This window comes from Dermacentor andersoni, chromosome 10 (assembly GCF_023375885.2).
Source record: "Dermacentor andersoni chromosome 10, qqDerAnde1_hic_scaffold, whole genome shotgun sequence".
In the NCBI taxonomy this organism is placed as follows: domain Eukaryota; kingdom Metazoa; phylum Arthropoda; class Arachnida; order Ixodida; family Ixodidae; genus Dermacentor; species Dermacentor andersoni.
This window is the reverse complement of record NC_092823.1, coordinates 23,634,201-23,651,201: the sequence shown is the minus strand read 5'-3', so window position 1 is coordinate 23,651,201 and position 17,001 is coordinate 23,634,201. Positions and strand designations below refer to the sequence as shown.

Sequence of the window (17,001 nt, the reverse complement as noted above, 5' to 3'; positions counted from 1 at the left end):
CCATTATATTTGGAGAAATACTTTAATGGCCTATAAATAAATCCTCTTGCCTGGAAGAGGTGCACCAGTATAGTTCTGTTGCATATGGAAATCTGAAATCACCGCTACTGCCTGCACTACAGTTTGAAGGAATTCAGACTATAAGGTACATGTTGTCCACTGATAAGCATGTAGTACTGTAAATTCTTAACACTGAGTTTATGTATGTAAGCTATGCATTAGGAGACATATAATGTGTTTTAGTTGAACTAGTGCAGGTGTGTTTTTGCTGTAGAATATGTCAGCCGGATCGGTAGTTAATTTTCTACACATTGGAACCCAGATCATGGCAGTAAATGACAATTTCTCAGGTATTACGACAATAACAAGATTGAGCATGCGCTGTTGAAGCAAAATTTAAGGGACCATGGGAATGGTTACCAAACTGCATGGCTGAGCTCTCCAGTGGTGGCGTACCTTTGTCTGAAACTTCTGTACTGTCCAAGTGCATCACTTGGACAGTACGTGCGCTCGTGTTTTGCATGCGTGCGCGCGTGCGCGGAATCAATCTATAAGCACACGCGAACGCATCCATTGTGTTCTTTGCATCGTTCCAGCAACAACAAACGAGCATAAATTCACCCGTACAAGTTTAACATTTCATGCAAGAATTGCAAAAGTATCATTGCCGCCAATGCTTGGGATTAAACTGCGCAGTAAAGCGAGTTCAGTTTCCCCTTGGTGGGTATCGACAAGACCTTTAGAAAGAACAATCGTGTGCTTTGTTCAAATTTGCTCAAAGCACGAGAGCGGATTCTGCAAGGCCTCTAATGAAACTGAACAAGAAGTCTCAGATCTGGCACGCCGTCGGTGTATATTTTAACACGAAACAGTAGAACTGCACTGATATTAGGGACGGTACGCTTAGGTATAGGATGCCAGAGCATGTTTGGTTTGGCTCCAAGCCGCCACAGCTACCACAGAGCTATATTTGGATTGACCCTTGGTAATGAATGCTGCAAGGCTTGTGAAATGAGAAATTTGTCAGTAAACGCGCTCAAAATCTTTTTTTTTTTTTTGCCAAGTATTGATGAAGCGATAGTTCTAAGCGTAATACGTGGCTTTCTAAATATTCGCTCAACAATTTCAGCATGCAGAAAGGAAGGTGTAGAAGGTGTTACTTTCTATGAAAATTACGAAAATGGTTACAGTCGTTAGCAGAGCACCCTCAGTGCCTCGTTTTAGTATGTCAGTGTTCCTACAGGGTGCTTTGTGCGAAACGTGCACGAGACACAATTGAAGGGTGTGACGCTACTACAAGATTTCAAGCACGCTAAAAGTCATACATGCCTATTTCCCAGCTGCTTGCGCTAAGTCATTCTTCGATCGCGTCAGATGGTCGCAAAAAGCAAATGAATGCCAACCTTCCACGTAATGTACGTGGCGTCATCGGTGGTGAAGTGGAAACACAGCATATATCTTCTATTGCCCTCCATGACTTCCGAGTTAATTTGCCACTGGCTTCATTTAAGTTGTTTCAGCTAAGTGTTGTTTTATAGATCAGCTGCCAATCCTCAACGAATCATAGTGCTTGAGTCAATCACAGTTCTCCAGGCACATCTTCATCATGTGTGGCATCGTGTTCGGTCGAATACTGCGCACAGTAAGCCTTGCGCTCTTTCATCCAGTATACTTTTGAATAACCATAGGCTGGTGCAGGCGCAGCAACCTGCCAACGATGAAAACACAAATTTTTGTGTAAGTGGCGCGCCCTGGACAAAAAGCTAAAAGAGTCAACTGCTTTGTCCATTTCTCCCATTCCTACTTTGTAAAGTACCTTGCTTCTAGAGGCGAGTAAGTTGTTGAACCCTGGTGCGGATTTAGAGATAAACTGAAGCGCTGAAGAGCGTGACCTCAGTTTGTGAAAGCAGTCAGGGGCGCTACTGCAATCACAAGGTGCCGTGTTACTGTTGGCTGTTTAACCGTCTGCATGTCGGGTGAAAGAATGTGCGATATTTAACACAATTAGCTTTCCAGAGACATATTCGGCCATCTTGCAGGAAATTTTATTAACACACCCTGCATTTTTACACGCCGAGTGAGAGTAGGGATTTAAGTTCTATGATGGAATCCACATCTAAGTGTATTGTGAAGTTAAATGTAAAGGCGAAATTGCCAGTTTTATCTGAACGAATAACTGATTAGTGAATGAATTTAAAAAAACAACAGAAACGCGCGCACGGCACACGATGCCACCGTCGACGTTAGAATCTGCCCGCTAGGGGAGAAATTGGCGCTGGAGTCGAAGGCGGGAACTTGAAAACTTGAATGTCTTGTCATTGCCTGCTTGCGCGTGTGTGCGTGCGTGCGTTCATGCACACTAGGTCGTGCACGCGCGCGCACTCACTTTCTCCTTTGCGCTATTGCAGCAAGAAGGAACTACATGCATGAGGAACTTTGATCTATATTACGCAAGATTTTCATGTGTTTTCGTCATCGTGTCATACAAAAGTAAATTTAACTTTCTTATGTAGCGTGTCGACAAGAGCGCTTAGCAACAGCACTCATGTGCTTTTCTCAAATGTCGGCGAAACACGGGAGCCGATTCTGCGAGGCGCTGGGGGAAAAATTATATATATATATCAGTGATAATACACCGCCGATGTATCGTTTGGCAGGATAAAGCCACTAATTTACTTATGTTAGACCAGGAACGATGACGTATAAGTGGACGGAGTGAGGTTGGTTTCACTGCAAGCCGTAATCGCTGCAGTGCGCTGTATACGAATTGAAGAAATGTTAATAAAGCATAGAAAAGCTTGGTAACGGATTGACGTGTTGGTAAAACGCTTTGAAAATATTCTGTTATAAGGATGGACAAATCGGTAATATGATCTTCCGCATAGTGTACACCTCTTTTAAAAAAGTCACTTCACAACCTCTTCCAACATGTGGAAGGAAAATGGAGGACACTCTACTGCCTTATAATTGAAATTCCTTTAACATGACGGTTATTCCTTCATTAAAACCGGCAATATCACCAATAATGCAGCCTTACAATATAATAATGAATGTCATCATACATATGAACTCCTTTCCTGCATGAAAAAGAACTTACAATATCGGACTATAACTGAAATGAAACAAATACATAGAATAAATTATTGAGTTTTACGTGCCAAAACAACGATATCATTGTTAGGCGCGCTGTAGCAGACTCCCGATTAATTTGGATCTCCAGGAGTTCTTTGATGGGCATCCAACGAACGGTGCGCATGCGTTTTTGTATTTCGCCCCCATTGAAAGGCGGCCACCACGACGGCATGCGATCCTGCGACCTGGGTCCCACCGTAGTCACTGTGCCACCATGGGGAACAAATTGAAATAATGGTATGTGTGGAGAACACATTGTCTTAAAAACCACGTAAAATCTTTCACCCAAGTGCAGCGGTTCTGCAACAACAAAAGCCAATTCTTCAATGTTACGGTGATTTCGCTAATGTATAAGTAACAAGTATTAATTCATGGCCGTAGTGAAGTAATATGGGAAATTTATTCATCTACACCGGACTTTCATTGACAGAAACATGGGCGTTTTGTGGTTACTTCTTGTAGACGTCGTGTTTTCAAGACGCACCCACTTGAAATGAATTCCCAGCATGACATCAGTTTCGTGTTATTTCCCAAAATTATGTGACTAAATACATGGGCGTTCAAGTTACCTTTCCTTTTTCATGCATTAAAAAGCTTATTGCTAAAACAATTAAGTGCAACAACGGTATATTTTTACGGCAAGTCGGATGGCGCACATGACCAAGCTGTTGATATTCTGAAAATTAATTAGGAGTAGATAGGCCTCACAATCTCACCGGCTACAATTCGTAAATAACAATAGGTGCCATAATTATTAGAAGAAGCTTATTAATCAATTTCTGAATAATTCAGCTTTTATCTCGGAATATTCCACCTTAATAAATAAAATTCAACAGAAAGATCCTATAAAATCCATAAAACCTAAAATTATTTACCCCACATAATAGCAAAGCCCCCAGATACATTTCAGTAGCATGCTTTATTTTTCTTTCCACAAAGGTACGCCGAAGAGCGACGTATATCCGAAAGAGTTTTAAAAGACTAAGTATTTTAATATATACGGAGAGCTCTCCTCAGTATTATTTGGGTATGTCTTTCGGAACCAGTTCCCAGACTATCTGAAGCTTGTCGTCCGTGACATATCCTTCGCGTTCAAGATCATCCAAGCGAAATGAACTACCTGGAAAGTACGAGCCTCTGCTACCTGATTCTTCGGGCCTCGCATTGCACAAAAGATTGTCTCCAGTTTCAACAAGAAACTGGCAGTGCTTGTCTCTTGATGGATGTTTGATGGTCAACTGAATTTTCTGATTGAAAGGCCACTGAAGGAATTCATCGAGCACTCCCTTGTGTAGCTGCAATCTAGCGTGCAGTAACACATGCTCTCCCTCTTTTCTTAGGTGGACTCCTGGGGACAAGTGATAGCCACAAATGTAAACCTTTTCATTCTGGTGTAGATGAGAGCCCTTTGAATACGCGCTGTCTTTCGTGGCTTTGAATTTGTTTACAGAAAACTTGTATCGCCTAACACTGATTGTATTTAGGGCCAGTTCTTGTTGTTTATTTATTGCACTAGACACGCTTCGCTCCACGCAATTTGTCGGATCAGCAATTCGAGCGGCACTTTCGGCCAAATTTCGACAGATTTCCCTGGTGGCAGCCTGCAACTCCTTTCCAAAGATCTCCTTTAGCGTATTCTCAACTTCACAAACTTTTTTGAGCATGTCGGTGTGAAAAATCGAACTTTGCCTTAATTGCACTACCAAATTGCTTGCTGTATTTTCTTTGAGCTGTTCGACAGTTCGCTTCGTGTCCTCCAAAGCTTCCTTCAGTGTTACATTTGAAAAGCTTATCGATCCTTGAAGCTCCTGCAGCATTTCTCTGTGACCAACCAAAGTTTCCTGGATTGCTCCAGAGCAGCAATGGGTAGATGCTGTTTGTGAAGCTACGTTCTCAAACGTTCTACTTCCATTTGCTATCTGTAGCAGTGTTTCTTTCATAGAGTTCATGCAATGTGAAATCTCACTTAGGCGGTCACTGTGGCCATTACTATCTGTAATAACTTGGTCTAGCCTGTTGTTCATTCCACCTACTCGTACGTCCATGCTTGCATTCAGAGCTGTCATCACTGATATGTTGTCACTGTCGGGCGTTTGTTGAGGTCTGGACGTTGCTGATACCACGTGGTCGCTGCATTTGCTCTGAAGATGCGCGCGCACATCTCTACGGAGCACGACGTTCGAACATCTAGGACACGAAGTAGAGTGGTGGTCACAGTCATTGCAAAAATGGTTGTTTTGCTCCGATGCAGCCAAAACCATGTCGCAGCCATGCTTTTCGTTCCAGCATTTTACCTGAAAATAAAAAACCATGACTTTTGAGCAAGCTGTCATATTGGACTAAAGTTCATAAATAGGGCCTTATGCATTATGTAATACATTACGTTATGCCTAAAAACATTGTCCAATATTTAAAATTTTTTATGTGCCAGAACCAAGATTTCATTATGAGGCACGCCGTATCGGGGGAGTCCGAAAAATGTTGGCCGCCTGGGGATCTTTAACGTGCCCACAATGCACGGTACACGGGCGTTTTTGCATTTCGCCCCATCAAAACGCGGCTGCCGCGGCCGGAATTCGACCCCGCGACCTCGTGCTTAGCCGCGCAATGCCATAGCCGCTAAGCCACCATGGCGGATGTCAATCAGCATTGCAAGATAATTGCTGTATGGCGAACTGAAAATAGTTTGAAGCCAAAAAAGATGTTAAAAAAGATGATTATGAGAATGTGGACGAAAATTCCAGAAGCGAGCGTGCACAGCCCGTTTGGTTTCTACTTGAAGTCTATAAAATAATTTTGTTCGTGTTAGCAGAATCATTCCGACTTCGAGGGCACATCTAAGCAATCATTAAAAAAAAAATATATTTGCGCTCACGCATTTAAGGTGACATGTGCTTTAAAATGATCATTCTGTCGAGTTGTTGCCTTGCCCTTTAACTCAGATCCACGTTTCTGTGACAGCTACTCGCGCCGGCCATGCTGGTTCAGTCACCGCGGCAATCTGCGTTTCAGAAATGATGAAGGGTTCAAATTTTGGCAGCAGCAGTGACATTCCAATGATGCAGGAATTCAAAAGAAAACGCGGGTGCACTTTATCTATAATTTAGATATTCCATGCACTCCAAATAATTCCGCAGTGTGCCGCCTTCCCCTCAACCCCCCCCCCCCCCCCCCAACCCAACCCAACACCGGGCAAACTTCTAGCCCGCTATGAATTACGGGGCCGCAAAAGTAAGTTAGGCACTGTGGTTCAACAAGTAACCTCGTTGAAGCTACCATTTTGACAAGCGGCTTTGTCTTCGTGGGCGAATCAACTGCTCTCCTTAATTTCATTTGTGTACGCGTTGCTCACTCTCACCCGTAATCAGTCAGGGATGAGGTGAGCACAGTAAAGTAAGGGAATTAAAATTATTGAAGATGGAACAAAAGGTAAACAGCGCGAGAAAAACACAAAAAAAAGTCAGTTTCGCCTGAACGAGAAGCATTGCAGTGATAGCAAGATTTAGCTTTGTGCTGTAGGAGTTGATATACAGAGGAAACAGGCAGCGCTACTGCTGTTCATCTTCGAGAAAAAAAAAAACCAGGGTGACAAAAATTTTGTGTCAGTACCCATCTCAGGATGAATGTTCAGGTAAATGCGATTACCATTCAAGAAATGTAGCGACACGCCAATAACATATTAAATCAGACAAAGAGAAGGTGTTAGGATCTTTGGGCGAGCAATCAATGTTCATTTGCGTCACTGTAAAATATGCAGTGCAGTGATTCAAAGAATTTCTAGAGGACGACTCATCGCTCTCTTTACGCACGGCTTTGGAAACACATTCCCATATGTCACATTTTACACTTATGCCTCCCGAACATTGTTTTAGCGCCGTATTTTATAGACAAATATTTGGCAGAGAATACGCGCTTTAGTTTCAGTGGTCTGTGCCGGCATTGCGCTGGAAGCATTGGAAACTTAAGTTTAGGCTCCATACAGAACGGCTCCAATTCATTCTCTGCGATTCACTGGCAAGACGTGGCTCCTTTCCTGGATCGCCCGAGTTCCGGTGTGCCCGGCATTCCTTTCACAATGGAAAGGGAAAACGATGAACATACTGCCTTCGTGACAGTATGTTTACCAAACGCACTCACAAGGGGACTTCAAACCAGTATAGGCAGGAGACAAAGCCACACCGTTAAATACTTCAGCTTAGACTCTGCGCACTCGCTTGGACACGAGTGCGTCGTGGCGGCTGCACCTGTGGCCCGTCCGTTATGCATTTCCTCTAATCCTGCACGGCGGAAGGAAGAGACGTCGAGAATATGGAAAGAATTATATAGCGACCGCTACCCTTTTCACCGAAACTGCAGGAATTCTACTTTTCTGTCGGCAGCAGAAAAATGGCCCCGGAAGGAAAAGGAAAAGAAATGGGTACACGAAGAGGAAGTGAAACACTAGAAACAATTTTTAGCAGCTACGGAGTAAAGATTGCCCACGTGCCGGCAAAGAAGCTAAAACAGTAGCTTGTGCGCGTGAAAGACCGCCTTGAGGGCTCAAGATGTCCATATGTTGTCTACAAAATTTTGTTTAAGAATAGCGATGCGTCATCCATTAATAGGTGTGGAAATCTTAAAATAAGGATGCAGCAGCATCAAAACGACACCAGCAAAAAAAAAAAAACGCCATCTCAAACTCCTTGGCCGAAAACTATCAGAAATCTAATCACAGGACTGAAATCTAATCACTCGGCCCGTATTATCGCTACGTCGAAGGGTCCTTCTTCCTGCTGCTTTTAGAATCTTTATTGATTCAAACAACTAACGATACGATTAACTAGACTCGAGGCAATTTCCCAGAGATGTACAATCGTATGCTGCGCCACCAATTTCATGCACAAAGGAACCCAGCGCCCCACTCTTCACTCTGAACAAAGGGCCCCTAGCGGCCCCCAAGCGTTAGAAAGTTTTCCTGTTGGTGTTCTTGTATTCAGACGAGTACCCTTTTTTTCATTCTTACAATGGTCTGCCCACGCCTGACGCGCTTTTGTCCAATATTGAAATATGGGCCTGATAGTAAAGTATCCGGCGGAATTTTCATGTTTCTAGACAACTTAGAGGCTTTGGAAGTATTTACTTATCTTTTGTACTAGCATACACACAGGAGGTTTGCGATCAGTTTCCCCGATTTCCTCGGCGAACCAAGCAAACGAGTTCGGTTATATTTAAAATTAAAAACATGTTATGGGTGATGTGTAAACTTCTATAGCTGATGATAGCAATAGCAATTCGGCTGTCTCGGTAAATAGCTCTAGCGCAGCCTGGACAACTGTATCGACGCTTTTAACGTGACGACGGGCGTTCACTATACCGCACTCCTTGCCAGCGGCCCTAAGCTACGATCAATCCGTGGCGTAGAGAGATGTGTTCGCCGCTGGTCAATTAAATAATAACAGGTAATAGTACAATTTAGTAACAAGGTTGGTCATTTGTCAGTCAATACATACTACCAAATGTCCGTTGCCACAAAAAATAAAAGCTCACGAAAAAAGCAAGGAAAAGAAATCTCATACCTGCTTGCAAATTACATCACGAAAACGAAATGAGAGCCCATAAATAGTTCGATACAGTGCAGCGTAATGAGGACAGATAGGAATGCGACAGAAGGAGCGCCGTGTAACAGCCGGAACTCAGTGATGGATGCGAGCAATGATATGGGAACAGGAAGTTGACAATGGATGAATTGTGCCAGATTTCGCATAACCTTCCGCCACGCATATACCGTAATGCAAAATTATGCTAAATTCTAGCGTACACCCGTGAGCAAAATTATACGGACCACGGGAGCGCGTGCCAAGCTGCATCGACGCGCCGTCTACCGACGCGGTGCCTGCTGTCGAGAGGGCCGCTAGAGCAGCGGTGCCCATGCGCGTCCCATCATATCTGCTGGCCTTACATGTAGCTTTGCCTGACGTGGTTATGGTGCTCGTATACTGAACGTCCACTGGGCGTCGTTTTCTCTGCTCCGTCGCTTGTGGACGATTGTTTTACGCAGCGGCTGCGGCTGGGATGGCACGCGCGTCCGCCACGCTTCGCTTTCATGCTTTCCCAGGGGGGGGGGGGGGGGGGGGGGGGTCGCACGCCGCACTGCGTTCTCTGACGCCTTTAGATGACTCGCGCAATATGGCTTTCTGCGGCGTTGTATTATCTCGATCAGTTCCAATGTTTGCTGCCGCAGGTAGAAGCAGGGCTTTGCAATCGTTGTCCGCCGTCGCATTAGGAATTGGAACTGAGTTGCAGTCGCCACTATGCTCCGCCAGCAGCAGGATGCTAAAAGGAGGAATTAGCGGCACCGCACTGCCTTCATTTCTTCAAACCCTTCAACAAGGCTCGAAGAAGAAATGCACTCGAGGGTGTCACTACACACAGCTGCGGCAACGCTAACACATGCGCGTGAATATAAAATCAGGTGCAGCTGTGCGGTGCACGCTGCCGTTAAATTCTAATTACGGTTGCCACCTTGCGAATCTGGTCGGGTTGACCTACCTGAAACACTGGTCGGGGTGACCACCGACAAACTCCAGTCTTGAGGGCACTTAGGACTAGCCAACGTGCTGCTGTGATTTTCAGAGGTTATAATTTTCCCAACTGTATGCATGATTTCACTACGCTGTCAATTTTTGATAGGCAGCGATGACGCCTCGGAGGTGTCGTGGTATCCACTCGTAACGCGATGCCATGAGGAGACCCCGACCAGTGATTCAAGTCGGTCATCCCGACCCGATTCGCAAGGGGGCAGCTGTAATTGGAACTTCATGGCAGCGTGCACCCTGAACCTGATTTTATATTCTCGCGCATGTGTCAGCGTTGGCGCAGCTGTCTGTAGTGACACGCTCGCGTGTATTTCTTGTGCAAGCCTTGTTGAAGCGTTTGAAGAAATGAAGGCAGTGCGGTGCCGCTAATTCCTCCTTTTAAGCATCCTGCTGCTGGCGGAGCATAGTAGCGCCTGCAACTCAGTTCTACTTCTTAACGCGACGGCGGACACCGATTGCAAAACCTTGCTTCTACCTGCGGCAGCACACATTGGAACAGTTCGAGATAATGCAACGCCGCAGAAAGTCATTTTGCGCGAGTCATCTAAAGGCATCAGAGAAGGCAGTGCGGCGCGCGATACCCCCCTCCCCCCTGAGAAAGAATGAAAGCGAAGCGCGGCGGACGCGCGTGCCATCTTAGCCGCAGCCGCTGCGTACAACAATGGCCCAGATGCGACGGAGCAGAGAAAACGACGCCCAGTGGACGATTAGTCTACGAGTACCATAACCACGTCAGGCAAATCCACATGTCAGGCCAGCAGATATGATGGGACGCGCATGCGCACCGCTGCTCTAGCGGCCCTCTCGACAGCAAGCACCGCGTCGGTAGACGGCGCGTCGATGCAGTTTGGCACGCGCTCCCGTGGTCCGTATACTTTTGCTCACGGGTGTACTACATCAGCCACATACAGAACGCAGCGCCAAACCATTTGCCTCTCTTGAAGCTTTCGCCCAAGAAATATCTGTCAAGTACCAGGAAATATACTATTTTGTGTTCAACCAAGCTCACACACGATTCCACGGTTCCACTCGGACATAATCGCTATTGCTCACAGCACACGCCCATGCCGCTTTATGCATCCCTAAATTTAATTAACTTCGTCGAAGTTTTTTGGGTAATATAAAGGTGGGAGTTCTTATCCTCGCATTTTCTTACCTTGCGCCTGAGTAGGTTTTCCAAAGGAAAGTGCATCCACTGAGCGTCTTCTTCATGAAACTGGTCACCGTCGAGTGGGCAGGTGTGTCCGTCATCGAGTAGGCACTGCTCGTAGCAGCTTTTGCAGAGCACGTGTCGACACGGCAGAAAGACGGTCACTCGAGGCAGCACACCGCACGCGTCGCATAGTTTGTTCGTCGCAATAGGCTCGACAAAGCACAGAGGTCTCCAGTCTAGTTCCTGGGTAAAACCACACAGCGTGTACCGCTGGCCTTCGGACGCCATGACGAACAGCGCATACGTTGGGTGCCAAACGTCGGGCCGACGGTTCTGCGCAAACTTCGAAACGCCGTCAGCGCTCCGCCCTCGCAGCTGTTACCAAAGCCACTATCACTCCGATAATTCTGCGCCGATTTCCTTATAGTTGAAGGCGCCGCCCGGGCTTTGGCATGGAACAGCCTGTAAGTTATCTACTGGCCGGCTGCATCGAAGATTGTACACACAGCTTTATCGCCTTTTCGGATGGTCGATTTTTAAATGTCACGAACGTTTGGACAAAACGCACTCCTAAAACAATTTTTCGAGACGTCAAGGGTCAACTTAAAATAAAAAGCGCGACTACATTCCACACTCTTAGAAAAATTTACTCCCTTTGGGGCGCATCTTGTCCCGCAACAATAACAGTCATCCGTGTTGCCCGCGTTTCCTTTCTTTAACGCTGCGAGTGCGGTATTTCCCAGTCACGAACGGCATGCGCGTTATCAGTGTGACGCAGCATTCTCGACAGGAAAGTAGCGAGCGCCGAGTTTTCAGGAAAGGAAAAGCAAGCAAGGCAGATGACGATTATCGTTGTGGGAGAAATATACATCCCAAAAGGTGCAACCGTTTTAAGAGTGTAAGAAAAGTGTACACTCTGAGTCGTATCTTGCCACAGAACAATAAACGTCATATGTCTTGTCCACATTTCCTTTCTTTAACGATGCGAGCCCAGTACCTCCCAGTAACGAACGGGATGCGCGTTATCAGCATGACGTAGGATTGCCGACAGGAAAGTAGCGGGCGCGGCGTTTTCTAGAAAGGAAACGAAAGCAAGGCAGATGACGATTATTGCTGTGTGGCAGATATACACCCGAAAGGGTGTAGACTTCATTTAGAGTGTAGCTGAGACAAGGAACAGCAACTGAATGAAAACGTAAATATCATTCTAATATTTGCATATACTTATCTGAATATGGTGAGTTAATTCATTCTTTTGAAGCTGCATCAACGATTAGAAAGGAAACCGAGAAATCCGAATTTCGTTAGTAAATTCATAAGAAGCCAACACTCTAAAAACTGTTTGCACCCTTTAGGTTGTATATTTGTCCCACAACAATAATCGCCATCTGCCTTGCTTGCGTTTCCTTTCTTGAAAACTCGGCGCTCGCTACTTTCCTGTCGAGAATGCTGCGTCACACTGATAACGCGCATGCCGTTCGTGACTGGGACGTACCGGGCTCGCAGCGTTAAAGAAAGGAAACGCAGGCAAGACAGATGACGATTATCGTTGTGGGACAAAAATACACCCCAAAGGGTGCAACTGTTTTTAGAGTGAATAAACAATGGCACTCAGAACAGGGGAAATTCTTTGTAGTTGTTAATTGAAACCAATAAACAATAACTAAATGAAAGTGGATAAAACAATAACTGGCCACAGGTGGGATGCGAACCCACGTCATCGCATTGCACGTGCGATGCTCCTACCTAGTGTGCTACCCCACCGCACTCTTACCACCCACTTTCTGGGAGTTTGTTTCCCTACTGCTAGTAAACCTGGCAGTGTTAGCCAGTGGCACCATATACCTACATGGCAGGGAGTGCTATGGACGCGTGAGTCCGTTTGTTGGCTTCCTATGACCTGACTGTATATATATATATATATATATATATATATATATATATATATATATATATATATATATATATATATATATATATATATATATATATATATATATATATATATATATATATATATATATATATATATATATATATATATATATATATATATATATATATATATATATATATATATATGTTACAAGACCGAGACCGACTAAGCTGTATATACAGGGTGGCCCAGTTAATTTGGACCAAGATATTTAAAAAACCCATGAGCTCAAAAGCAATCGTACCGACTGCATAGAAGCGGCAGTCGTATGCACTTAGACTCAGTATTTTTTTCCTCGCGAAGTATCAATTAGTTAATTTCTTTTAATTGGAGAATTTCTTAATTATTGTTTGGATCAGAAACGTATTAATCATGATGTTGTATGGCACCTTAAATAACTTCCGAATCAAGCATTTATTTCATTTCGTGCTGAAGTGATCCTGGTTGTATTTTCCAAGAAAAAAAAAGCCCGCGAAATACCAAATAGATGCGCATTCACGCGCCGCTACTAAAGCGCCTATAAGCAACCATTGAAAGATATACATCTGCATTCTCTTATCGCCGCATCGTACAAGGCTCCGCTACGCTTATCAATACGTCAGCGGCGTGTTCTGTTGATGCCGCGACCATCACATGGCGTGAAGTCCTGCATCGAGCTGCCGCCGCTAGTAAAGCCGTGGCTATTCGCTTACGAGCGCTTGAGTAGCGGCGCGTGAGCGCGTATCTATTTCGTATTTTGGATGTTCTTTCTCGGAAAAAGCAATGAGACAAAGCTGAGCACTAAACAAATGCTTGATTAGTAGGTTATTTGAGGTGCCCTACAACACTGTATTTGATATGTTTCCGATTCATGCAATAATTAAAAAGTTCGCTAATTAATAGTAATTAGTTATGTAATGCTTAGGGAGGAAAAACACACTGGCCGTAAGTACATACGACTACGGCTGTCCCGTACGTTGGGGGCACATTATAGATCCCCTGGTTGTCAAATTAATACGGAGTCCCCCAGTACAGTGTTCCTTATAATCAAATCGCGGTTTTGACACGTAATGCCCAACACTGCGGCTCAATATATATAATCACGTTTTATTTTCTCTCTACAAATGAAAAAGCTCACTTTCGATGCCTCCTTACCCGCCGCCGTATGCCAGTTGTGGCATTGCAATGCATGCCTCGAGGTTACGAGTACGACCCCTGCCATCGGTGCCGCATTTTGATGTAGGCGAAATGCAGAAAAAAAGATAGTTACACCGCGTTGCATGCACGTTAAAGAACGCCAGGTGGCGAAAATTCCTTCGGACCCCCACTGCAACATATGTCTTATCTATATCATGTCGTTAGCACGTAAAAACACAAACAATGATTTTTATAGAGGGCAGCGCATCTGCCACTAGAAGCATTGGGCCTGTGAAGAGATACGTAAAGCTTCTGCGTCCCACCAAGATGGCATTGCTTACGTTAGCGCAAAACTTTGCGTCGGTAGCTTCATTACTTCGTTGTGGATTCGTTCTACTTCCTTCTTGCACGTACATTTTCATACTAGCTAGCGCACATTTATTTTATTTTTTTTGTCAATGAAATGTAAAACTGAAAACTGTGCCTTACGCACAGCTTCCAATTTTTAGCTTGTTTCACAAAGCCCACATCCATCCATCCCATCACCACCATGGCACCGGTTTCTGTTAGTACAGAGCACCTTGTCCTCGAAAACAACCCGCCAGGGACCGTGGACAATTTTGCCGACGCTACCCCTGGGAAGAAACAAAGAAAACTTCGTTTTAAAATAAGTTGACACGCTTGGGCGATGCAAAATGATCAGTTTCCTTCGTGCAGGTTGATGCTTCCGAGGTGAACACGCAAAGATTGTAAGGAAGTTTTGTACAAGACGAAACGCAGGCTGTTCAGCTGAATTCCATATTGCTGCCTCAAGTGAATCGACATTCAGCTCCAAGTCAAGAACGCCGGCGTTCTTCCTTCGGTCTCAGCTCGAGTGTTATAGTAGTGTGACACCTGCAACACTGCTTCGAGGCGCTCCTCATCAGGCCAGCGGGGCGAGACACCTTGCAGAACACTGTTTCTGTGGTTCTGGGGCAGTGGCCTTGGGTGTTGCATCGTGCAAGCATTGCTACCCCGTGCTTTGTTGAACGCCGCACGCCGAGCTTAAGGGTGACGCCAAACATTTATGTCACCTTTAAAGATTCGGCCCTGAAGCAAAACTGTCATTTGAAGGTGTTTGTATCTCGGTCGCCATCAAGTGTGTAGTTCAGATTCTCGCCCCAGAAGACGCCACTCAAATCATGTTTGGAAGAGGGAAAAAATCTGCTCTTCGCCGTAATAGCTTGCTCAGGCCTGTCCCTGTTGCGACAGGTGATCTGCTGAAGTTCAGAAAAATGCCCCTTCCATGCCTCTTTCATGGGCAAGTTGTGCCTGTTAACATGGAGTAATAATAACTAATTAAATAATCATCAGCAAGAAAATCCACTTCACATACATGATAAGTGCACTGTAGCATGGAATACCACTAAAAGTGTTGTTCTGCTCTGAAAAAAAAAAGTAATTCATTGAAAAACAATTCGTGTTTTGCCTATTCTGTTGAAGCTGATATAAGCTCCTAATTGCCTTACACGCAATATCTCCTCATGGAAACGTTGTGTGACATTTCACCTAAAGGAGCCGGACTGCATTTCTTTTATGTTGAACAATTTTGCCGTAAACGCATGAGAACGGAGGCTAGTAAAACAAGAACGAAGCTCTTTGCTCCTACTGTTTTGATTGCCGTCAGGTAAGGCTTTATGCTAGGCGATACTACTAGATGTGACTGGCAAGCGCAGAAAGTAAGCTTTGTTATGATACACGGTTCACATCTGTCTATGGAGCGCAGAAAGCAGAGTGCGTCCGCGAGCAATGTCCAAAACGCGGAGCGCGTGCCACCGGAGTGGGTCCACCATCTTAAAGGTGAAACCAGGACAAGGAAGCTGACCCGCGATGGAAACAGGCGTAGTGAAAGGGTGGATGTAAGGGCTTTGCGAATCAGCCTAAACACCCCGCTGATACCGCACTGCAGGCTGGAGGACCGGTACTTTCATCTCCTTTACTATATCGCAGTATCGCGCAAGACTGTCTTGCCTGATAACTGCCTAAATGAATCCTAAAGCAAGTCTTGCTGCCTAGTCATACATCGTTTTAATGTGTTTGGGTATCGGCATCACTACTATGAAGCGAATAGTTTTCTTCGACTCTTTCACACATTTTCGTAGTTCGACGGTTGGTGGTCGGACTTTGACCGCAGATGCAGAGGATGCTTGCTCTAGATGAGTCGCGTGGCAGGGCGTGTTCGTCGCGGAACCCCGACTAGGTCGTCCGAAAGGTTTGACCAGTGTGCAGGTATGGATGGTGTCGCGGAGTGCTATGGAAGCACAGTCCACCTCTTTCCAGCCGGATGTGACTGCGAGAAAGCACTCCGGCGAGAAAAATAAGATGGCAGTCGCCTTCCAGGCTGGCGTTCATGCCGCTTTAGACAACACACACATGACGAATCGGGTGATATGTATAGCGGCCTATACAACCGCCGAGGATGTTATAACGGTTCTGTCCTCTACAGGATTGCGCCACGAAACAACCAGCGCTAATAAATGCCTTCAGAGCAACAAGCATGCTCCTTTACTTCACGCATCAATCATTGAACTTTCCGGAGCCAAGGATTACTCCCTTACATTGAAGCTTTTGTCCTCCGCCAGATATGTTGATCCCGTCATCCACATTGCATGTATCGTATCGGGCGAATAAAGTTAAAATCTAGTTATTGTTTTTTGTTGTTGTTTACTTATGACCTTTCGAGAAAGCTTCTCTCTCTCTCAATCCTCCCTCTTCTCACACTAACATGTAAGGCAATACTGCCACGCCATCGAGCCTCTTCATTTTTAATGAAATACTTGTCTGCCTCTCTTGCTTTTGAATATTCTCGTATCGCCATTCAAGCTAGTATTGTTCCCCTACATAACCGAGGAAGTTGAAGAAGCAGTCGTGAGTACACCGTCTTGCGTGATCTGGAGCGATCTCGAACCACCAGCATGCCTGGCATGCCTTGCACTACATGGCATAAAATGACATGTCGACTTTAGACATGATACAAACATTTTTATACATGTTTCAATGGAAAGAGCAGGAACCCGCCTCTGCACTATAGGGCGCGGGACTGCAAAAGC

At 45.1% G+C, this 17,001-nt stretch overlaps 1 protein-coding gene across 1 annotated transcript; it reads right to left on the bottom strand.

Annotated features, from left to right (window-relative positions):
- Positions 1 to 3,513: 3,513 nt before the first annotated feature.
- Positions 3,514 to 11,499, bottom strand: LOC126518981 (uncharacterized). Its single transcript, XM_050168592.3, has 2 exons — positions 10,864 to 11,499; positions 3,514 to 5,426 (listed from the first exon to the last, which is right to left on the bottom strand). Exons 1-2 carry the CDS (start codon positions 11,146 to 11,148, stop codon positions 4,152 to 4,154), a joined length of 1,560 nt encoding a protein of 519 aa, XP_050024549.1. The 5' UTR covers positions 11,149 to 11,499; the 3' UTR covers positions 3,514 to 4,151.
- Positions 11,500 to 17,001: the final 5,502 nt, after the last annotated feature.

Coding starts and splice junctions, on each gene's coding strand:
- LOC126518981 (XM_050168592.3), bottom strand. CDS start 11,148: ATGGCGTCCGAAGGCCAGCGGTACACGCTGTGTGGTTTTACCCAGGAA. Junction 5,427..10,863: donor AAAACCTACTCAGGCGCAAG/GTAAGAAAATGC, acceptor TTTTATTTTCAG/GTAAAATGCTGGAACGAAAA.